The sequence below is a fragment of the Zeus faber genome (assembly GCF_960531495.2).
Source record: "Zeus faber genome assembly, chromosome: 1".
In the NCBI taxonomy this organism is placed as follows: Eukaryota; Metazoa; Chordata; class Actinopteri; order Zeiformes; family Zeidae; genus Zeus; species Zeus faber.
The window spans coordinates 54,819,155-54,842,905 of record NC_137193.1 but is presented as its reverse complement, the minus strand read 5'-3'; the positions used below and the strand labels follow the sequence as shown (position 1 = coordinate 54,842,905).

General features: G+C 39.9%; 1 protein-coding gene across 1 annotated transcript in view; it reads left to right on the top strand.

Annotated features, from left to right (window-relative positions):
• lpp (LIM domain containing preferred translocation partner in lipoma) overlaps positions 1-23,751 on the top strand; it is a gene marked incomplete at its 5' end in the record, with an annotated part of 74,623 nt that overhangs the window by 9,220 nt on the left and 41,652 nt on the right. The window contains 3 exons of the mRNA XM_080009759.1: positions 2,147-2,247; positions 4,618-4,740; positions 20,917-21,513. Of these exons, the coding sequence (XP_079865885.1) occupies positions 2,147-2,247; positions 4,618-4,740; positions 20,917-21,513 (821 nt within the window). The remainder of the gene's footprint in view (positions 1-2,146; positions 2,248-4,617; positions 4,741-20,916; positions 21,514-23,751) is intronic.

Below are 23,751 nucleotides of genomic sequence, written 5' to 3'. Positions count from 1 at the left end.
CGTCTCCCTATCGTTGCAAATGGAGCCGGCTTCATTCACGGCACAGAAGCTGTTCCCACTCAGTTTGGCTCATGATGTTTTAGCCCACCTAAGCGCTGCTCAAAAGATGGAACAAAAAGATCCTGTGCCAGCCATGTTGAAATCGGTGAAATTGTCCCGGCATTTATACTTTTAGTTTTTATTTAAGTAAAAATCTAGGTGCCTCTTCTCGTCTTAATGCTGGCCGGGACAGAAATTGATTACTGGGGTGCTAATTAGGGGCAAGTTTTCCTTGGAAGTGCGATAGTGTGATATTGTGAAACAAATTACAGTTTTATGAGTTCCCTTGGAACACAGCATCACTTCCTGCCGTCTCTCGACCCGATACAAACCTGTAGCGCTTCCAAATCCACCACCAACCAGAGAGCCGTGTCCGTGTCGTCTAGCGTTATACCAGAGAACGAGTTCACTAGTTAAACTTTTGCGGATGGCGTCATTCTCTCGGACAGATAAAAAAAAATTGAAATAAAATGCTAAAATGGGGCACCAAATATACTTGGTCGGCCCCCGCAATGTCTATGTCTATGTGTGGATGATACTATACCTCCAAAGTTACTTGAATCTGTGCGATTGAAATGCACAGCTACTGTAAAGCTCTGCTTGGCCATTTTTTTTCATTCACATTTTCCCCCTCGGTGCATTCAACAAGCTACGTTGCTCAACTCCCCGCCACTCCAGATAACCGTACAGAGCACGCTTTAAATACGGTGATGCTTTCACACCGACGATGAATTAACTCATTGAGACATCCGCGCTCGGATCAAGACCCGCTTCCTATGCTGCTTAAACCTTTTATAGATACTTATTGACCCTTCACCTCCAACTTCCTTCTCGCTGCTCCACATACAGTACATTACTGCACGAGCTCCTCAATAAATCATGCATCTCTGAAACTTTTACGACTTTCGTGTTTCCTGAAATGATGAGTCCAAAACAACTCTGATGTTAGAGAGAGATGTACACAAAATCGAACGTTTTAATTTAGTCTCAGCCGCAACTTACAAGCAACTCGTAATATGGCAAACACGAGGAGGGGGAGGGGGGATGGATGGGGTAGAGTCTTAGGCGAGCTGGTTTTTCTTTTTCTTTTCCCGGAGGTTTAGGAGGAGTTGTTGCTCCGTGTTTCAGCGGAGGTCACAAGGTTATTATATAAACAATTTACACAGTGTCTCCCGGTGCTCCAATAAAATGAGTAATGCCGTATTCCGACGTGTCCTGTTTTAAGGTAACCGCGCTCCGCTGTTGCTTTTTCTCTTTTCTTTTTATTTTTTTCCCCTGATCCTTATTTTTTCTTTTTTATGATGCATCCAAGCAGCCCGTTTAATTAATTTAGTCAACAAACTTGGATAAACTACAATGACGACATCAATTAAATTCTAATGAAAACTGATAAAAGCTGTGGTGGGCAAATAGAATTTCTGAACAGGACTCGTCAAAGTCTCTGCGTTGGAACAAATTCCCATTACGTTTCATAAAAGCCTTTAATTTGCAAAGCTCATGTTTGGTTTGGTGCTTAGAAGTACACGGTCAAATTATTCAATCTTAAGTCCTGTGCTGAGAGAAGCCAAATCAGAATCTAATTTGGCAAGTAACTCCTGATCCTGTCGGAAACATGTGGTTGGATGCAATCCTTGGATTAGTGCGGACTTTAGAACTCCGAATTTGGCTTGATTCTCCTCTCCTGGCGGAACAAACACCCAATCGAACTCATTTGTAACACGACATTTACATTTCCAATCTCAGGGAAAAAAAACAAAACCCACATGCTTAGTCCAGATTAGAACCTTTTAGTTAACCAAATTGCTGCAATTATGTGCATTAATCCATTGGTGTGCAATGATAAGTCTTCATTTGCCCCTCTCTCTCTCTCTCTCTCTCTCTCTCTCCCTTCTCTGTTTGGTGATGGTCTCATGTATTAATTTCACACCCCGTTTTGATTTTACACTTAATAAAAAAGAACATTACCCTTGAACTCACTCTAAATGTAGTAAGTTTATTCTCACAAACAAACAATACTATCGTCAATTTGAATGGTACTTTTGAGAAAAAAAAAAAGAATGCAAATATTTATCTGTGTGTGCGTGCATCTGTGTCTGTATCCATGTAGACTACCCTCCCCCGCCGCCACCAGCGGGAGAGATGAGCGGTCTCCCATCATCCCCTGAATCCTTCCTCCCTCCTCCACCCGTGACCTCCTATGAATATCAGGTGAGACATTAATGTAAAACTGTTTCTTTTTGTTGGGACTCGCGCTCAGTGAAAACAGACAAGTCACGAGAGTCCAGTGAACGAGCAACGCTTTCTGTACATCGAAAACTCGATGACAATGTGACTCGATTCTGCGTCCCCTTGTTTAGTTAAATTCAGGAGCAGCCCTGCTCGAGGGAACGTAGAAGGCTGACACCTTCCGGTAGGCCCCCCTTACTTTCTCTATAGGGCTAGTCATAATTTCCAGTGGCCCCATGGGATATCTGTTAGTGACCTTGTTTGAGTGCCTGACAGTACTTGAGTGCCGGCGTAATAGTCATGTGCACTTTAGATTTCTTTGTTCAGCGCAAACCATTCAAGTGTTGCTTTTTATCCAGCTAGTTTTACAGCCTAGGGATGAACTTTAGAATTGTATTTTTTATTTTTTTTTAATATATAATAGAGGCTGCACAAGTCACAAAATGTCTGCATTTCCAAATTCACCTGCTCTACCCAAAGATGCGTTTAGAACTCATTGGTTGAACGTGTATCCAAGGCTGTCACTTGACAGCGGCTTTAATGAGAACAAAAACATTTATAAAATGGTTGAAACTAGGAATTCACACTGTTAATGGCACATATTAGGTTTCTTCTTACCATTAAAAAAAAAAGATGACTAAAAGTTCTGGCTGGACTTTTGGGGGAATGAAAAGTCTAATACTGAGCGAATTGGACTTCACTCTCTTAACTGTGAAAATTCTCAACATCTTTGATGAATGAAAATACATTGTTAAATCATTTCTGTTTAGATGGAGAAGTAAGAAGAGGAAGGGGTTTGAGTGTGCACGCGAACATGAATAATCACATGAATAATAAAAAACAGACATCTACGTTTCCTGTCGTTGAACATGCCGACGCACTGTAAATAGAGATGCAAATATTAAAAGAGCTTCATAGTTCCCTTTCACACTTTCCTTTAAGTTGCCTTGTTATAGTCTTGACTAATATAAAAAAGCTACGTGACGCGCATCAAAAACTGGCGAGGCTTCAGACATAGACTTATATAAGTCATTACTTTAAAATGTACTTTGGTGTTTCCATCGCCAACTTTTGTCCCCCCTTTTGTGTTGGCTTTAGATCTACCCTGGGAATGGAACTTAATTTCTTAATAAGCCTTCAGTATCTTAATTACGTGTCCTGCGGCCGGTTTAGACCTCTCCAATTGTACTGTAGGCCTTCCAGTGAAATGAACTGATTTCCAATCGAAAATGTCTTTTGTACCTTCGTCCTTGCGCATCAATAGGGAAATGACTCACTTAAGGAATAAATCAATGAAATAAATTGTACTTTCTCTCCCCGATTTCAAGAAAACCCCATTTTTGTCATAACGTGCACGTCAACTGAAGTGGTTGGGGTGAAGCTGTTAGTTTTGTAATCACAGGTTACAGAATTATATTTAAAGCTGTTGTCCAGTTGAGAGCGTGTCACGATGATATGCAGTTCAGTCTCGCTCGTGTTGTGCTTTGTTTACCCCACTCAGGATTGCCTTAGATGTTTTAAGCAGCAGCTCTGCTGAAAATGGAGGCAAACCCTGTCTATAATGGGTTGTGACAGGTAATCCAAACACATAACATTAGAATAAGAAGCAGTCACTGATCCAGCCAGCTCAAAAGCCCCCTCAGGCAGTTGCAAGCAGTCTTCTTGCAGTTGCAGCATAGTTCAGGAGACTTAAAATATATCGGTGTATAGAGAAATTCCCTGCAACTTTAGGCGTAGAAAACGTGTCACCGGTGGTCACGTTATCGATGCTGATATTTCTGTTGTTTTTTGCGAAGGCATTTTTGAGCACTTCAAAATTCTGTAGTCATTTTGGAGGTCAACCCCTCCTCCACATGCATTTGTACCATAAGACAATTAAAATAAATCTACGGATTTCATTACCCATGTCCTATGTTCAATAACCAAAACACAGAAAGCAAATACGTTTTAAGGGGTTCTTTATTTTAAATACTGTCAGAACAGAAACTGATGAATAATGCACGGAGAATAATCTACTTTAAATCCAAATGTGGTGCTTAGCAGGAGGTGAATAGTGCACTGCATTAGGATAGTCAGACAATACGGCTCTCCTTATTTATCACCCTGCACTTTTCGCAGAGTGAGGCTCTGTGCTGGATGTGGGGCTTTCAAGAGAATTGTCTGAGGTCAAAGGGAAACACGCTCTCAGAAATTGTAATATACCTGTAAGTTCTGTGAAAGGAAGGCTCGGATGGAGGGGAGGACTGACTGCATCGGTACAGCACCGTCACTGTCGTCCATCTTCATCGACAAATATCTTGGAACTTGCACGAGTCCACTCACAGATGGTGCACACGTGACGTTGGGTTTCAGATGAAGGGACCGGAGAAGACACTGGAGGAGAGGCGCTCCAGCCTGGACGCCGAGATCGACTCCCTCACCAGCATCCTGGCCGACCTTGAGAGCAGCTCGCCCTACAAGCCCCGCGCCACACAGGTAGCCGTCCACACTAAACCATGGAGCTCCACTCACAACGTCATTCCCAGGCACATTAGTTATTTGAAAAAAAGAACATGGGTTGTTTGGAAAGACTGATGCATCTGCTACGATTGAAACGATTGGGGACAGGCAACGAGCATACGGTATCATTTGTGATGGGTGAAACTCTTGAGAAAATACAGCAAATTGGGTCCCTGCCGCAATCACTACATGTTTTACTTTGTAAAACACACATTAATAACCAAAGAGTCTTGACCTATATCATTAATCGATATTAAGAACAACTTCAAAAAGTCAAAGCCTTGGGCAGTTAACTAAATTGTTTGACACACAATGAATGTAGGACAGGCTTATAAAAAACCTAACCAATTGTGTTTGGAGTAGAATAGCTCTCAGGGACTTTCGGCACCACACAGATTGTGTCTCCTCAGAGATATTAAAGCAATAAAATCGGAGAGAACATTCTATAGGACGACTGTGAATTAAATGTTTCTAAGCATCACTAATGTGCTCAAATTTGAATGCAGAAGAATTCAAATGGTATAATAGACAGAACACAGTGTATGACCGATGAGACAAACTTTGATTTCTTTCTATGACCCGATCTTGGGCATGACCACAAATGAGAATGTGCGGCATGCTTTAATTTCCCAATTGTAGTGGCAATAAATTCCCTAAAAAAATGTACAGTGACCTACAGCCGTCCACTCACCCTTCAATTTTTGATGTTCGATCGACCTAATTTAACTCTTCAAGACATTCTGGAGACTTGTATAAGAGGCATCTGAATGTGAGGGACATACTGTTATTTTATTTTAATTTTTTCTTAAGCCACCCATCTCAGGGTTCCAGACGAACTTTTTTTTATTTTTTGGTACAATATGGTATTAACCTTGCATGCTGATGAATGAAAGCACAGGCAGCGAGAGTGCAGGTAGGGAGAGGCCGGCTGAGTCACTGAAGAAGAAAAATAAGTACTTTCAACCACAATGACTAACACAGAGATTCCTGTGCTGGAGGGGCACCAAAACAGCCTAATAACCACAAAGAAAAATGTTGGCCTTGAAAGCCCAAATTTGGTGGCCTCTGGCAAGTTCTAATGTCTCTATTTCATCATATACACTGATCTTAATTATTGAGTATTTTAATGAGTTTACCTACTTGATCTATGAAACATGTAGAGAATTATTGTAAAGGAGAATTAGGCTTCTTGTGCATTTTATCCCATACAGTCTGTAAATAGCTATTAATATTTCAAACCACGCTTATTCTTGACGGATCAGCACTTTTGTTATTAAGAATCATTAGACCTTATTTATTATTTTTTATTTATTGACACCTTCACTGTAAGGTTTATCAAGAAATGCTTCAACGATAGTTAATGTATTGTTTTACCAGAAACATGAATGCAATTTTATTCAAAATAAATAATCAAGGTTTTTTAAAAGGGAACATGATACGTAATTCATTCATTTGTTGATTCATTTGGCCCATAAATGTCTGTGTGGCGTGTATGGAGAATGCAGCGCTCACGGTAGACGACTCTACGCTCTCTACTCGGCAGGACAGTGGGATACACACACACACACACACACACACACACACACACACACACACACACACACACACACACACACACACACACACACACACACACACACACACACACACACACACACACACACACACACACACACACACACACACACACTCTCACTCACTCATACGGAGAATGTGGGGGCAGGACTGATACAGACAGACAGGGACGTTTCTCTATCCTTATGCTCGCATGGTTTTGAAGCGGAGGCTAGAAGTGGTAAATGTACACGCATCACGAAGCGCAACTTGTTCATCATGTTTTAATGTACAATTTTATTACAGTCAAAAATTAATATACTAAAGTAGATAGCTGTTTGACCGGCAGCTGGCACTTATGGAAAGCTGCTCTCGCACGAATGCAACCACGTTAAATTTTGAACTCACACACTCTCAAAAAATGATTGCGGACTGGAGCCCTGCATCTGTTGCTCTGGCTATGTGCTTTGGTTTTTTTCTGAACTTCCTTCCCAGTATTGCAGCAGTGATTCTTCAGAAATATTTGTCCTTATTTTCCTCGATTCATTCTTTCCCCCGTAACTTGGCCCATGCTCCGGTCCCTGATGAGAAACACCTTTATAGCAGTTGGCTGACGCCACCATGTTTTCCCATTAAAGAGCTGGAATGGGCTTTTGCCAAAAAAATAAAGAGCAACTTTCATATCGCCAAAAAGTTTTGTTTTTTCTTTCATCACACAAAATTATTTTGACTGTTTGTTTTAAAATGTTGTTGTTGTTGTGTCTTTTGTAATTTAAAAGAATATAAATAGAAATCCTTAAAACACATTACTTCTCGTTTGACATATTATGTCAACCAAGAATGAATGTGTTTTAAGGATTTCTTTCCACATTGCCACTCTTAGATGGAGGATTTGGCAAAAACAATAGCATCTGGTTGTACAGAGTAGGCTGGATAGTACATTTGTTTCATCAATAATTGGTTGCCAAACCCATCAAAGCTTACATTGAGTTCTACACATTCTCCTATCATCATGTCATCTTTGCCCTTTAAGTATTAGCTTTGTGTTTTTTTTGTTATCAAATTGAAAATTGCTTTATTTTACTGAGAAACATAAATGTCAAGGTGTACATACTATATTAGTACTGGCGATTGACTTGCTACTACTATGGCTCATCCAAATGAATATCAATTCATGTATATACACTTCTTGGTGTTTGCGGTTTATCCTTCTTAGCACTCAAAACACTGTGAACAAAGGTGCTTATTTTCAAAATACTTGTATGCGCCTCACATACTGTGGTTTGTGATGATCAAGTCTCAGGGTTTGCATGGGGTAACCCCAGCCCCGTGTGGAGTTTTTGTTGTCTACACCCATTGGTTAAGAAATTACAAACTCTTTGGAGAGAAAGCGAGAGGGATGTGGACGTTAATTCACAAAGTAATATATTACACCCTACAGTGGACAGATAGATGTACATGGGAGAAGTGTTAAGGATGTAGCACACAAGGATGGAATAACCAAATTGCATGTGGTATATACAATTTTAAAGATGAATCTAAATACTAATGTTAATATCTATTTTGTTATTTTTAAGATATCTTGTGAAAATGTTGTGTTTATATGTATCATATAAGAAAGATACTGGTGTCTATCAGTCTTAAATATCCCCAAATCACCCAAATGTATTCTCTGTCCATACTTAGGTTCAAGAAAAGCATATACTCGTGCTCAGTGGCAACTGATTTTTAAAGTTTAGGACTCTGAATAGGTATTGGAATTGGAAAAAGTGATATGGTCCAACCCTCCCCTGAGCTTACGCTTGTCTATAGGCACAGAAAATGTTCCGCTCCTATTTAGGACCATGTTGATTTAACTACTGGGGTCATCCCAGATGACCAGGCATCCACTCCATCTTCTGCTGCTCCCATTTCCCTCAGCTTGAGGGTGGCATGATCACTTGGCATAGCTCCGACGTGCTTACCGGGGTCATTGTATTCACTTACACTTCGTCCCTTTAGAGCAGGTACGTGAGTGTGCAGAGTGTGTGATTTAGACTGTCTGAAACCTCTCGGGTTTGTTCAATGCTGTTTCATTAGGCCTCCAGGTGGAATAAAGCCAGAGAGGAGCTCTGGTTACTGTCGCATATACATCTGTTACGGCTACGCTACCATTCATTCTCCGGAGGACCATGTCGGTCTTGATTCAATGTAGTGGCACATCTACATGTGAAAGCAACCGCAAAGCTAGATTTACAGCTCTCTTTAAAAAAAAAAAAAAAAAGAAACAAACAAAAAAAAAATGCAGTAGTCATGCATCTAGAAATTGCCCGTCTGGGATAAAGGAAGCTCAGGATTGTACTGTAGATACTGTACACATACACACTCAGAGACATGCACATATAGGCAAACGTTTTTTTTAGGCGTCATCAACTATGTGCAGGGTCAATTGTCCTAAATAAAATATAGAATAAGTGCACATATCTTTCTAAAAAAAAAATGTAAGAAGGACACATTAGTGAAGGAGTCTGAAAGCTTTTGTCAATATCATTTGAAAAATTAATGTGTACCTGTGCAGCTCTATGGCAGTCCAACCTGCGACTTCACTAGCCAATGTATGGCGATCTCAGTCATTTCTTGTTGGGGTCACTTGGTGTTTATTTATATCACCATTTTACCTGCCACGAGCCATTAGGACTTGTGAGCTTGAGAGTTCTATTTTACTTGCACCACCTGTGTCACCAGAAACTGTTCTTACATTTATTAGCAAGTGTCATTTGTTTCTGTGATGTTCTGTGACAGCTCGTACATTCCTAATTTTGCAGGAAACGCTTTCAGTTTTTTTTGTTTTCTTTTTAAATTTTTTAAATTTCATGCCACAGCAGTATCTTGGTTCTCTGTGGCTCAGCCTTCTGTCGGCTGCCGGTGATACAGTATCTCTCCACATTGAAAAGATTTAGCTCTCTGTTTGTTTACTTTGCAGTGATACCATCCTATTTACACACACACACACACACACACACACACACACACACACACACACACACACACACACACACACACGTATACACACTACAATATTTCTATATATTATTGCACACACACACACGTATATGCACACTATAATATATCTATATATTATTACACACACACACACACACACACACACACACACACACACACACACACACACACACACACAGCTATTGCTTTCTATCTTCCGCTGAGGTTGAATCTATCTGATTTAACTCGGGTTGACCTTTTCCTCATATCCAGCTGCTCCTGTCAGTTGTTTCAGGGCTTCTATCGATGCATTATTCTACAACACAACGCTTGTGTCTGGTGTAATGGGCCAGGTTTCACAGCCCAGCACTGGCACAGCTGCTGCCTTGTAATCTTTCAGTTGTTCAAGCAAAGGGTAACGAGTTGCCTCCATTTACGACTGCCCAAAGTTGCAGAGGTGTCTCTCCGAAATGAATAGGTTACTATCGGGGCTCGCTCTCACAAGCTCCTGTGCGTGGAAGGTCCCCTCTCCTATGTAGCGTTGGAGGGGAAACGGGAGCTTCCATGAGCTCGGGTCCCAGATTAAATCAAGACATTGTTGCTGATTCATTCTCAGTAGCATTCCTGCAAACATTCAGGCAGCACCGATGGTTCACAGACATCAAAACAATTTTGTTTGCTTTAGTTGCTGTTCTTCCTGGCATAGCAGTGGTTTAATCACACGTGATCATTATGTAATTCCCATTTTCTCTCTCCCCAATTCCTCCCTTGGTGCCATTTGTCATTTGACACAGTTAAATGAGTTTGTGTCGCAATTGTTTTAAGTAGTCCTACAACAGCAAATATTAAGTGAACCCTTCTAATGGTGTTACGCACTTTTCTACTAAACTGTGCAACATTAATTCATACCCCCCCGTCCATATTGTCTTCTGCCTTTTTCTTGCCGTTTGGAATATGATTTTAGTTTGCTGTAGCAGGAACAATGGATGCCTCTAATGGTCATGTAATTGTCTTTTTTTTTTTTTTCTTCATTCTTGTTGTTTTTATACTTGGTAAGGGTTTGGGTTAAGTCTAAGATTATGCCACACAGACACAAAAATTCTCCCATTGTTAAATTTTTTTGCGAACCTCATCGTCCCCCGCTGCAAGTCTGTCATGATGATGGGAGAAGAGACAAGAGCGAGATCCATGCCCAACTAGCACCGCTAATGTGCAGTGCAGGCCTGTCCAAGCACATCATATCTGTTGTGGGGAGTTAACAAGATAGCCCAGATACGTGTCAAAACAGAGCACCCGTCAAGCGCCAAGGCAGTGGCACTGCTTTCGCAGAGGACCAAAGGAGAGGGAGACTGTCATGACCTCTCATAACATACTGAACTCTCCTTGCCGTTTTCTAGTAATCGTAACACAGAAGTCATCACCACGGCACCTACAAAGAAGCTCAGCCCACTTTCAACTCTGGCTACATTACAAAAAAAAAAACGAGACTTCCTTTTTCTGTTTAGGTTCAGTAAAATTGTGTCATCGTTTACTACAGACGTAGACCTGTATCACGCTTCTGCTCGAAAGTGGAGAACTGAAATGGCCAATGGTGAATTATAAAAGAAGGCTTTTTGAACCATTTAGAAGAATAAATGTTGAATTAATAGAACATAAATAAAATAATAATAATAATAATAATAATAATAATAATAATAATAGAACATAAATGATTAAAAGAAAATAAATAATAGCATCACATAAGCAGAACATAGTAGAACATAAATAATAATTAATTTTCACACTCTGGGAAGGGTTATATCAGACACTGCTTTGCCTTTCGTACATCCAAATGCCAACTTAAATGACCATTATAGTATTTAACCATTTTTTATTATTTTTGAAAGGAAAAAAACATAATAACATCCATTCGTCTATGTCACACAAAGAGAATGGTTAGTGTGCCAGTCACTGAGCAATCTGTTAAGAGACAGGGGTTGGCCAATTACATAAATGATTTTCTCCCGTATCTTCATTAGAAGGCAGCTTTAGTAACACTTGAAATCCCATATTGAATTGGGCTATGGCTTTATTCGATTTAGGCATTAACGGCCGTCACTATGGTGTAAGTAACTTTTGGAAAACCATGTGTTAGGGAAATGGATGCCAGAGGGGATGCCTTATCTCTTCCTCTCTTTCACACTCTTTCTCCCTCTCTCATCTTAACTCTGTTCATCATAGCAAATATTATACCTTCTTAAGAATAGAGTGCACAGTCCTTGCTTGCGTTCGGGTCGCTGATGTCATCAGTGCTGTCTCTACTCCTTTGAGTCACCGGCAGATTCTTTGCATAGGTTCAGCTGCAGGATTTGCGCATGCTGTACCTCATCACATTTTGTGTGACAGGAATTGTCCACCAGAATAGTTAATGTCCACACCCAGAGCAACCACTTGATAATATACCATTTCAGTATCCAGTAAATACAGCTGCTCTAAAGTTGTACTGGCAGGTAATTGTACTCTGTTTTACATAAAAAAATATGTCACTATAAAAAAAGTTAATTCTACAATGTCTTCCAAAGATTTCATGTTTGGCTCGCCACAAGAAAAAAGTGGCGTGTGAGGTAGTTCCCGAATCCCAAGCCCAATATGCAGGTAGCTGTAGGTGCATCAGCCTCGCATTATTCTCCAGCCAGAGAGGGTTCATCCATCCATTTTATTTATCCACTTTTTGAGTGTCGGGGTGGCTGGAGTCCATTCCAGCTTCCTAAAATTGTCAGACAAAGATACCTGTGAATGAGATGTCGAATCAAGCTTTTATGAAACAATTTTCCACACAACTGCTGCTACATATGACTATGTATCTCTTATTACGTCAGTGAACAAAGCACTTTTTCTCTCCAAGTCTGCACTTAGTTTCATCTGACTCAGTCTGACGTGGTAAGATTCAATTTGGAATTAGTCTTGCTCTGGGAAATGATAATGTGCGTGATAATTAATTTCATATTGAAAGTAACATATAAAACAATTTCAATTTATTATGATGGTGCACTTGGCCATTTGTGCTGAGCTACAATAAAATGAGTATGTTGGGGGTTCTGAGAGGGAGGTTGTGTCTTTACCAAAGGACTTAAGAAAGGAGAACCATTCAGCTGTCACCAGGCTGCCTTCTGGGTATGACTCACTCGTAGTCATAGTTCCACCTCAATTAACAGTCAGTCAGCAGAGTGCATGGAAGAGATTTGCTTCCTTGTATTGAATGAATGTAGGAGCTGAAATACACTTGTTAATGCTGTCTAGAAAGATTACGTAGAAAAGGTTATTGGGCACAGTCATGTGTCTTAAGACAGGGGCAGTGACTGACATATGAACTTTGAGCATAATGTACATTGTTTAACTGAGAATTCAATAAACTCAAGACTATGTTCTTATAGACTTGTATTTATAATCAAACTGAAATGTACATACGTGGACAAATTTGTTGGTACCCTCACAGCTCATTGAAACAATGCTCCATTCCTCCTGAAAATTGATGAATTGAAAAGCAATTTTCTCATGTATACCTGCATGCATTTGGTATGTCATAGAGTAAAGCAAAGAAACTGTGAGGAGAGATACATTATTGCTAAAGAGATCAATTGTATTCTGAAATGGCCTGGACAGATTCGTTGGTACCTTTTGACAAATTTGTTAGTACCCTTCGATGAAAAAAGAAGAACCCACAATTTTCTCTGAAATAACTTAAAACTCACAAAAGTAACTGGCCTCCATCATTGTTTATTCCATATTTAATAGAAATCAGACTTTACTTTTGATTTTTGATTCAACAGAATATTTGACATAATAAAACAAATGAAAATGGCATGGACAAAAATGATGGGACCATTGGGAACCTATTTTGTTGCACAACCTTTAGAGGCAATCACTGCAATCAAGCGATTTCTGTAGTTCTCAGTGAGACTTGTGCACCTGTCAACAGGTAGTTTCGCCCACTCTTCCTGAGCAAACTGCTCCAGCTGTCTCATGTTTGAAGGGTGCCTTCTCCAGACATTCGATAGGATTCAGATCACGGTTCATAGAAGGACACTTCAGAATAGTCCAATGTTTTGATCTTATTAATTCTTGGGTGCTAATAGCTGTGTGTTTTGGGTCACTACCCCGTTGGAGGACCCATGACCTGCGACTGAGACAGAGCTTTCTGACGCTGGGCAGTACGTTCCACTCCAGAATGCCTTGATAGTCTTGAGCTTTCATTGTGCCCTGCACAGATTCATGGCACCCCATGTCAGACGCAGCAGAGCAGCCCCAAAACATAACCAAGCCTCCTCCATGTTTCACAGAAGGTATGGTGTTCCTTTCTTTGAAAGCTTCATTTTTTCGTCTGTGAGCATACAGCTGATGTGACTTGCCAAAAAGCTCCAGTTTTGACTCCTCTGTCTAAAGGACATTCTCCAAGAAGCAGTGTGGCTTGTCAATATGTATTTTAGAAAATTCCAGTCTGGCTTTTTTATGTTTTTCTTTAAAAAGTGCAGTTTTCCTGGGTCTTCTTCCATGGAAGCCACTGTCACTCAAAAAGCAAACACAAACACTGATGTACCTTGACCTTGGAGTTCAGCTTGTACCTCTTGGGAAGTTGTCCATGGCTCTTTTTCTACCATTCGTACTATCCTTCTGTTCAATCTGGGGTAGATTTTACTCTTGTGGCCGTGTCCACGGAGGTTGGCTACAGTCCCATGGATGATAAACTTCTTATTCATATTTGCAACTGTAGTCACAGAAACATCAAGCTGCTTGGAGATGGTCTTAAAGCCTTTCATTTTCTTTCTGATCTCCTCAGACAACTCTCTCCTTTGCTTTCTCTGGTCCATGTTCATCGTGTGGCGCACACGATGATACCAAACAGCCGAGTGACTACCAGTTTCTCCACATAAATAGGCTGAATGACTGATTCAAAGATTGAAGACATGTGTGATACCAATTAAAGAAAACAGTAAGTTTGAAATATCACTATAATCCAATTATTTATAATCTTTTCTAAGGGGTACCAACAAATCTGTCCAGGCAGTTTTAGAATATAATTGATCTCTTTAGTAATAATTTATCTCTTTTCACAGTTTCCTTGCTTTACTCTATGACATACAAAAGGCATACAGGTATACATGAGAAAATTGCTTTTCATTTCATCACTTTTCAGGAGGAATAAAGCATTTTTTCACTGGGCTGTAAGGGTACCAACAAATTTGTCCACATCTCTATATTTTATATTCTGGGATAAATAACAAGACGAAATGTTGATGTGCCCAACATTTGTGCTTTTAAAATGTCTAATAGCCCTGCGTTCAGCCATCAAGGTCTATTCCTTTATACAGTAGTCCTACTGAAGATACCCATATGTCCCTACTGTAAATGCAACAAGAGAATGATGAGATTTAATAGACAGGCACACTATGGTCATGTTCGATTCATTCCAGATGGAATTAAATGGGACACAGCAAGCCAGCACACTGCTGACAAGTTTCTTACGCATGTTGGCTTGTTTGTTAGTACTTTGCAGCTCCTTGATGTTTGTATTATAGGTTTTTCAATCCATACAAAGCAGATGTGCATTACAGAGGTCAAGTGCCACAGTTATGCTGCAGCTTAGTGCCTGAAAGGCTGTTGTGATGGTTTCTTCCACATGAGCAAGCCGAGAAGGACTCGCGATGCACTGCCAGTAAATGCATACAGTGACACTTGCATCGCTCAGCAGCCAGAGAGCCTCTGTGGGGGAGCTTGCTGTCAAATACAGCAAATTTATTGCTGATCATTAGGTCGGTGCAATGATTGGGAAGAATGACTTCCTTCAGGGTATTATTTTCTCCATTGGAAGAGTCCTTACCTTAGACCTCTATTTTCAAGCCTCCAATTTCAAGAAGCAAAATAGGCTTGACCTAATGTTGCCGTGTTTACACAGAAAATATTTGATTTGCGATGGATAAAGTTTTCCCTGAATGAACATAGAATCGCAGGTCTTTTGTTGTTGCACATAAATTGGTTGATTTATTTGCCAGTTATTTTTGAATTTGATAAAGCTTTCTAGATGCAACATAGAGATAAATCTAAAGTTATTTAATATACATCTACTTTAAATACAATATAATATCAAGAATAATAATAAAAATGACAAGACCAAAGAGCAAATTATTTCTTATTTTGGACTACAAAAGCGCCGACAGGAGTAGTTCAGCCTCTCAAACTGTGTGAATCAATATTTATTGATAAAATACAGGGCAACAAGTTGTCTTGACCACTCATTAAAGAACTAATATTTCAGTCATTTATCCCTATTTGACTCATGGTTAATGGTATACTTGATAAACTTATACTTGATAGGAACAAACTTGAAAGCAACAATAGACAGTGAAAGGTAATGGCTGATGGTAGTTATGTTTAGATATTACTGTCCATGTAATTTAGCAAACAAAGTTAAGGTTAAAAAAAAAAAAAAAAGACCAATTAGTCTTAATTCCAAGCCATACTGTATGGCAAAATGTGTTAGATCAAGCATTCTTCCCTGACACAATGCCAAAGCTCACAATCAGCTTGTCATTATGCTGTTCTAGCCTCTATACGTCCTCTCCTCATGCCAAAGGCAGAGGCCAGGCATTCTCGCCAGCGTGATTGATTCCTGACAACAGGTCATGGCCATGGGCAGCTATTTTTTGCATTGAAATGTTGGTCTTCAGGGAACTGTATGTGTGGCTGTATGACCTGCATGACCGTGCACTTATGTGCCCAATTAATAAGGGGTAAGAGAAGTGCTTCAAGATGACACCTCAGCCCTGTAATGATTGGGCAGCATGGAGTTAAACTTTTTTTTTCCCTCCATTGGTTTTGTTTGCTGCAGTTCTAACTGATTGTTGTGCTGCTGCATGGAGCTGCGATGTGCCAGAGTGCCAGTGGCGCCCGTTGACCTTAAGGTCATTCTAGCAGCAGGTTCTAAGTTTTGACAGGGGCAGCCAACTGTGGAGAGCGGAGCATACCCTGAGGCACTCCATGTGTTCCGTCAATGTTCGTTAGCCTAATAAACCGGGTAGTATCATCCCCTTTGTCTTTTATTAACAGGACAAACCAATGACAAATTTTGTTTGAGCCAGAAAGCTGTGACTGTCAACGTAACCTGCCTTTTTACATCCCAGCGTCGGGCCTCCTAGAAACAATGCTAAAAGGCTTCCCATCAACTGCTGTCACCACACATTATCTCCCTTCCCTCTAATGTGTGTGAGCTAGTGCAAACACACACAAACATTCAAAAGGCCTCTGAGAGAAGAGTTACAAATGCCCATCTCAGGGAGTGATGACATTGACATAAGCAAGGGCTCTTTTGAACTATATGTGACCTCCTAGAGCAGGAGGGGGGTCACGAGGGCATGAAAGACTAAGTACGAGGGTAAGTCAGGGTGTTGGGCAGGATAGGCATTTGGTACTGCAGGAGCTGAATGTAGGAGTGATTCTTAGCTGTTTGAAAGCTGCAAAATACAAATTTCAATAATGAAAACAGAGGCAACACAACTATCTAACTATCTGTCTATCTGTTTATCTGTCCATCTATCTATCTATCCCCCCCCCCCCCCCCCGCTAGCCTTGTAATTTAATGTCTGTTTGCCTCAGCGAATGAGCCCGCTCCATATGGTAATACATTGCTCTTGCCATCTACATCTTGTGTTCTGAACCCTAAAATTCAAGAATGTAATTGCATAACTTGTAACATTGAGCATGGACCTCCAGTCAAGGACATGGGTCTAGTATCCATCCATAATCTGGTGCTTTTACATTTGTTTTACAAATGTGCGATTTTTTTTTTTGTGTAAATGGTATATGTTTTATTAAATCAGTCAATCGAGTAGCAGAAGCCATTTTTCTCCAGAGAAAAGCATAAAAAATGACAAAAAATTATTCTTGTCAACACTGATTTCATTACCAAAAATGTCATTGATCATAACTACTTTTCCATCCGTCTGACCATATTCTTTGCCAGCTTAATGGCGTTCATGCTCAAGGGCTTTTTTTTTTAGTTGTTTATTTACTTGATATTGCACAAAATTTTATTTCATTCCATTTGCCATGGTCTGAACTATGTATATCGGAAAACAACCCTTTGTTCTGCAGACTTTGAGCAAGGCTCTAGATAACGGCAGTTGGTATTGTAAAAATGATAATGAAAATATTAATATCCCAGAGTTCACGCCTGTGTCACCAATTGTTGCGGTGCAACAACTTGGTGCAACTACACTTTCCAGAAAATATTTAGTTTAAATTGTAATTCTTGTCATTTATAATTATTATTAGGTGTACATTGAGGGGGGAAAAGGGCTGTAACATCCACAACATGTTTAATGTTATTGGAAAGGTATATTTTGTCACATTCTTTCTGATATTCATTTGCAAAAAGGCATGATATGGCTTTGGTTTCAGAATGCTGTCACTTCGATGAGCAGAACAGATGAAGAGATCTTCATAAGATATAGGGGCAGGGCAAAAAGTTAGAGATAACTGTATAACACACCTTATCTGCAAATAAGAGATGCTGGAGGCATCTTGAGCAGGAGCTGTAGGCAGCTGGAGGTCTCGCCAATTTTTGGAGAGACATCCTTAATCATGTTTAATGTGCCTTATCTGGAACTATTTTTAAATAGAGACCGAAGAGAACCTACCCTCAACTGCACAAGTGTATCAAGGCAAATGGATTGAGTTTGTCTGTATCGTGCCTAATTGTACATTGCCCAAGTGCCAACCAGACTCTCAGCAGTGTGTAGATCAGAGGATCTTTGATTACTTATCAGGGATCTTTCCTTGGCCACCGTTCCTGATATAGGCAGAGACTATACACTCTCACTAACAGCTGTCCGCATCAGCATTGTAAAAACAAACAAACGGGCGAAGGATAAAGTTTAGAGGAGCATATCCAATCTGTGAATAGATGCAGAACTCTCAGTTTTTTCCTGAGATTGATGTATTTAAAAAAAAAAAAAAAAAAACCTTCCCCCCTTGTGGTTTGAAAGTTAACAGTTTTATTCAACCCCCTCAAGGTCTGTATAGTCTCTCCTAATCTTTTTTTAATGTGTCAAAAGTCCTTCTCGATACGAAATTTCACACTCAGGTTGTTTGCAAAGTCAGACCGCATTAAAGAATAAAGAAAACTTTTTTATTTTTAAACTGTGTGTTTTGCTCACATACATACAAAACTTTAGTCTGAGATATGTTTGATTTGAAACGCAGATACAACCTCCCGGGAAGAAGTATCTACAGTGTTTTTCACTGTTTTCCATTTTAGAGGTCAAACACTTAAAAAGAATCAAGACACACAAGTGATTAAACAAATTAAATTTGTTATCTTGATTCTTGTATATTTTATCTGTTGAATTTAAGCAATTCCTCTGTACTTCTCTCAGGATAGTGAACTGTATTTTTACACATTTGCCCTCAGATGTATAAATAATGCAAGCTCACATCACATACATGTCACCACATGCCATTTGGAACAAACAAATGAAGTGCATGGATGATGTGATAAAATGTGCATTAAAAACTACTTCAAATCTGTTGTTTTTTTATAAAGAGTTCCTAAATAACAAAATCGTAATTTATTCTTCGAATTGGTAATTTGTGAGCACAATTGGTGTCATGCATTTCCTGAATAACAGGGACTTATATATTTCAACTTCAACCGCTGAAGTAAAAATTCATTATATGCAAATGCTGACTGAGTGAAAATGTGATCTCGACAAACATCAAAGGTGAAAAATAAATAAATAAAAAGGAGACGCACAGGCGCTGATAGAGAGCCATGTCCCTGGAGCTGATAAGTTCTGAGCATCTTGTTTGCTGAAGCAGGTCTGAGCGTGGTTCTACCATCTGAAGGCCGACAATCTCTCTAATCACAAGGCCACCCTGTAGTCCTAAATTTCATGTAAAGATTTGAAACACTGTCTTGCTGTGATATAGAAGGAAAAAAAAAACAGGTTATTTTGAATAATAAAAAAAATCCACTCTGCTTAGTTTTTTGGGGTTTTTTTTGGAGGTGTCCTTTGCTTAACTATGGAAGGACCAAATTCAAACTCCTAATCTAATTGGCAGAAAATGTACCGTGACTTTGCAATTATTTTGAGGGGTCTATTTGCATTTTCAGTGCTCTGCTAAGTAAATGTTACTGTAGGTTATAAGGCTTTAAAGATAAATTAATAATCTAGGGTATTTAAAAACCATGAAACATTTAAATTGAGTAATTTTACATACTAAAGGGCATAGTGGAGATTTCTCCATATGCAGACACTTTTTCTTTATTAAATAAACAGCGCTAATCACAGAGTTTGAGCATGGAATATTTCAGGCTTCTTTATGGCTCCCTAGGGGCTTTCCCTGACTTAGATTAGATGGGATTTCGACAAAATTTGTTTCGCTATCATGCGGGATTTCATTTATCTAAATGCATAATGGACGCTAACTTAACTTTGCAAGACACTGGTGAAATATTATTAGTTTTCATGATGTGTGCAAGGTGGGACGTACAAGAAAGTTTGGCAAAGCTGCATTTCCGCACATGTTGTGCTGTATCTATTGCAACACACTTTGATAAACCGTCAATTTGAAGAGTATTGCTTTGCCCCAATTTAGGAAGACATCTCATCAAGCCAAGTTGCGAAGGGTCTTAAGACTACAAGTGTTCGTCGTTTTTCCCCTAGTGCTTCAAAATTAGTAATTGACTCCAATTTTTTTCCCTTTGGGCGATAACCTATTAAGACCAACCAAGGTTAATGATAGACCCTTTTTAGACTGGCTGAAAGACTGACACTGATATATAGCTAAAAACAATTATTAGCTGTATAGGAGCGACTCGGGGCCTTAGCCTCTAACATGACAGTTTAACATCGGTTTTGTCTCTTTTCATCTTCTTCATTTGCTACAGTTTGTCCTGGCAATCCCATATAGCGGTGAGACAGAGGAATAAAGTGCTATTGGTGCTCTGATAGGGAGTCCCAGCACGATGGCATGCTTCTGGTCTGCAGCCATCTCTTTCCAGGATACCAACAGCACAAATCTTAGTGATTTAACATCACGCCGGTACAACCAACCCGAGTCAGCACAAATGTCATGTGCCATTGCCAATCTGCTGTCATGCCGTCCTCCTCAAAACAATTTATCCCTTTCCTTCCTGCTTTATTAGCTGTAGTTTATTGCTTGCTGGAGTGAGGACAGTGCAGAGGCTGTGCTGTTGAGGTAGGCTTGTAATTGACTCTGAGGAGGCAGGCTGGGTAATCTCTTGAGTGTAACCACACTATCAATAAAAGCTGTTTTAAATCAAGAGCCTCTCTTTCACCATTTATGGATACTTCTTGTAGCAAGTTTCTTAGTGAAGTATCTAGTATCTATAATCACAAGTACAACGCAAAATAGTGTTTGTTTTTGTTTGTTTGTTTGTCTTTCATATGAAGACTAGCAATAAATAATGGATTTGATTTTTATACATTTTAATGAGATGAACTTGTAAGCTTTTTCTTTGAATTGTTAGATTTTGGACAACTAAGCTATACAGAATAAACACAGAAAAGCTTTGTTTTTGTTTCTCACTAAGGCTTCTTTATTTATTGTTCTTTTCAGAACTCGAGCGCCCCCTCAGTGACCAACCCTAATGCTCCAGTGACCGGCTATAAGCGCATGGTCATTCCCACCCAGCCGCCTCTGACCGCCACCAAAAAGTCCACACCCAAACCCCAAGCTCCGGGAGGTGTCTCTTCCATGCCCTCTTCCTCTGGCAGCCCAGTGGCCAAGCCTCAAAGCCAGATGGCCCCTCAGCCTGTTGCGGCCTCGTACGCTACGGCCTCTACCCCAAGCCAACCCACCTTCAATGTCCAGGTGAGGTCCGCCCAACCGGGCCCACAGCATCAAGCCCCAGGGGGACAGCACTTTGCACCGCAGCCTGTTCGCGGCGCTGCACAGGTCCAGTACATGCCCGCTCAGCCAAAAGGTCCCGACTTCGCCTATGGACCGCCGCAACCGGGCTTCTCCCCCATCGCTCAAGGTGTCTACCAAGACCAGCATTATCCTGGAACAAACCATGGCGTCGGGCCTAGCACCTGGAGACCGGAGCCGACCCCCGCCCAAGGCTATCAGCCGCCAGGTCCCAAGAAGACCTACATCACAGATCCTCCACCAAGCTTGGCTCCCTACAGTTCTGGCCCCATGGTTCCACCAAAGGTAAGAGTGGTTTTCATCATGAGCTAATATAGATATATAAATATGTACAGTATATAAGGGCTGTCAAACCATTTATTTTTGGTTAACATATTAATCACATGTTAACTTTTAATGGAAGAGAGAGAGAGAGAGAGACAGAGAGAGTTTTCTATTTTCGTTGACATACTGTTTAATAAAGCCAGATTGATAATACAATTTAAAAAAAAGCTACTTTAGTTTTTGTACGTTTGAGTGGCTCAGTGCAGTTCACATCACACTGCACCAGTTTTTGCCCCGGCCTAGCCATAGCAATGCAAGAGGGAACTGCTTACTGCCCTTCATTGAAATGCTTAGAATAAACAGTTGTTTTAACCTTTATGAATTTTTAAAAGATCTTTCCTACAGGGGTTTACACTGCCTGATTTCATTTGTTTCATAAAAAGTAGCCTGTTTTTTTGTCAGTATGTTGCATTCTCTGTACTGCATCTTTATCTATTATTTTGTTATGATATTACCATGTTGAAATCTTTCTTTCATTTAATTATTCAAGACTTGATATGAAAGGCTTAAAAAGTACTTTTTGAGACTTGCATCCTTACAAATTGCAATGGAGCATTCACCCATTCTATAGAGGAGTTAAATAAGCAATCAACAGAGGCTACCTTTTGTTATCTGCCGGGGAAAAAAACTACAAATTGGCAAAAAGAAGATTCAATCTAACAGCTAGTCCAAACCTACATTTGTCATCCAAGTTGTTTACAAATGCATGCAGTGATGTTGTTGAGGAGCGCCTGCCTGCACTGCAGTTTGTTAAGATCAGATTGTACAATTTAGTGGAACCCAAGTATTGGTAAGATTAACAAACAACATTTTACATCAGGAGTTTGGCTATAACGCTATTTTAAAAATCGCAAAAAACAAAACCCAGCAACAGAGACAACAACAGAGACCTTCATCTGCCCAGGCTCCTTCAGGAGCGGCACATGACCCTGGATCAAGTAGCAGAGATCTTTTTTAATAGACCATTGAGAAGAATTATAAAATTCTGCTTTCGCTTAGAATATCGTAGGCTATGCTATGGAGACAAACAGCTATTTTAGTCTCAATATACTCAGCCCCCAACAATCTCTGGAAAGTGCAAGGCCCTTGAGTTTTCTTTAATTCAAGGATTTTATGCAGGTTCAAAATACGAACCGTGCTTCCCAGCCTTTGGGAATAACTCATCAAGGACTGTATTTTACTAAATACAAATTAGCTCCAACATTGCAGCATGTATCTTTATGAAAAAAATCTAATTATATTTGTTCAAAACAAAAGTCTACACTTTATTTAAAAATGCCTGCTTCAGTCCCAGTATGATGCATTATTAAAAACAAAAGGTGGCGTTTAATAGATTTGTGAGCATCTCTTTGATTTCAGATAAAAGCGAATTTCTAATTTTGTTGGTCTATTATGTATGGTGTATATTCGTGACTCTTTCCCAAGGATATAGCCGGATAATAGGTCCAGAGCCTTTGCTTTATTTCACTATTTTTAAATCACATTGGTTAAGTCTTGCACGTCATGTGCAGCAATTCTTTCAACTCTATCGTATGCTTTGAATGAATCTATGCTGACCCACATCTAGTTTGACGTTAACCTTGTGCTTTTTAACCAAAAACCTAAACAGTTGTTAGTCCCTTTCCATATTTGAGCTCTAATCTGTTTTCTGTTCATTTGTATTTAGTATATCTTCTGTGCGCTCATGCCAAAACAGAGCAGAGAGACTATTAAAGCCAGATTAGATTGAAAGCAAAATCTGTCAACTTTTCCTTTATTGTCATCAATCTGGTTGACCCCGTGTCGTGACATTTCCATAACCTTTCACATGTCTAAATCGACTTACTAGAAGCAAGTTATGCCACGTTTAATCTGTTGTGCAAATAGGCCAAAACACAGGCAATTAAAAATAACTATTTGCACATTTCTCATCCCGAGAAAAATTATGACCAGTCATTCAGAGTTACTGATGCTTTCATGTCACGCCAAAACTTTCTCTGTTGGAGATCTGTGACTTTGATTGAGGACTTTATTAAAGAGATAATTTTGCGTCATTCACAGTATCCGTTGAAGGGCAGCATCATTAGAAGTCAGTAAAAAAATGTGTATGATCTCGTCTGGTTGCGATTGGTTTCCCAGCTCGGCAAGCTCCCTCTAGCTGGCTTCTCCCTCAGATGTAAAGTGAAGGTGTAATGGGGGCTTTTCACATCAACAGGCTTC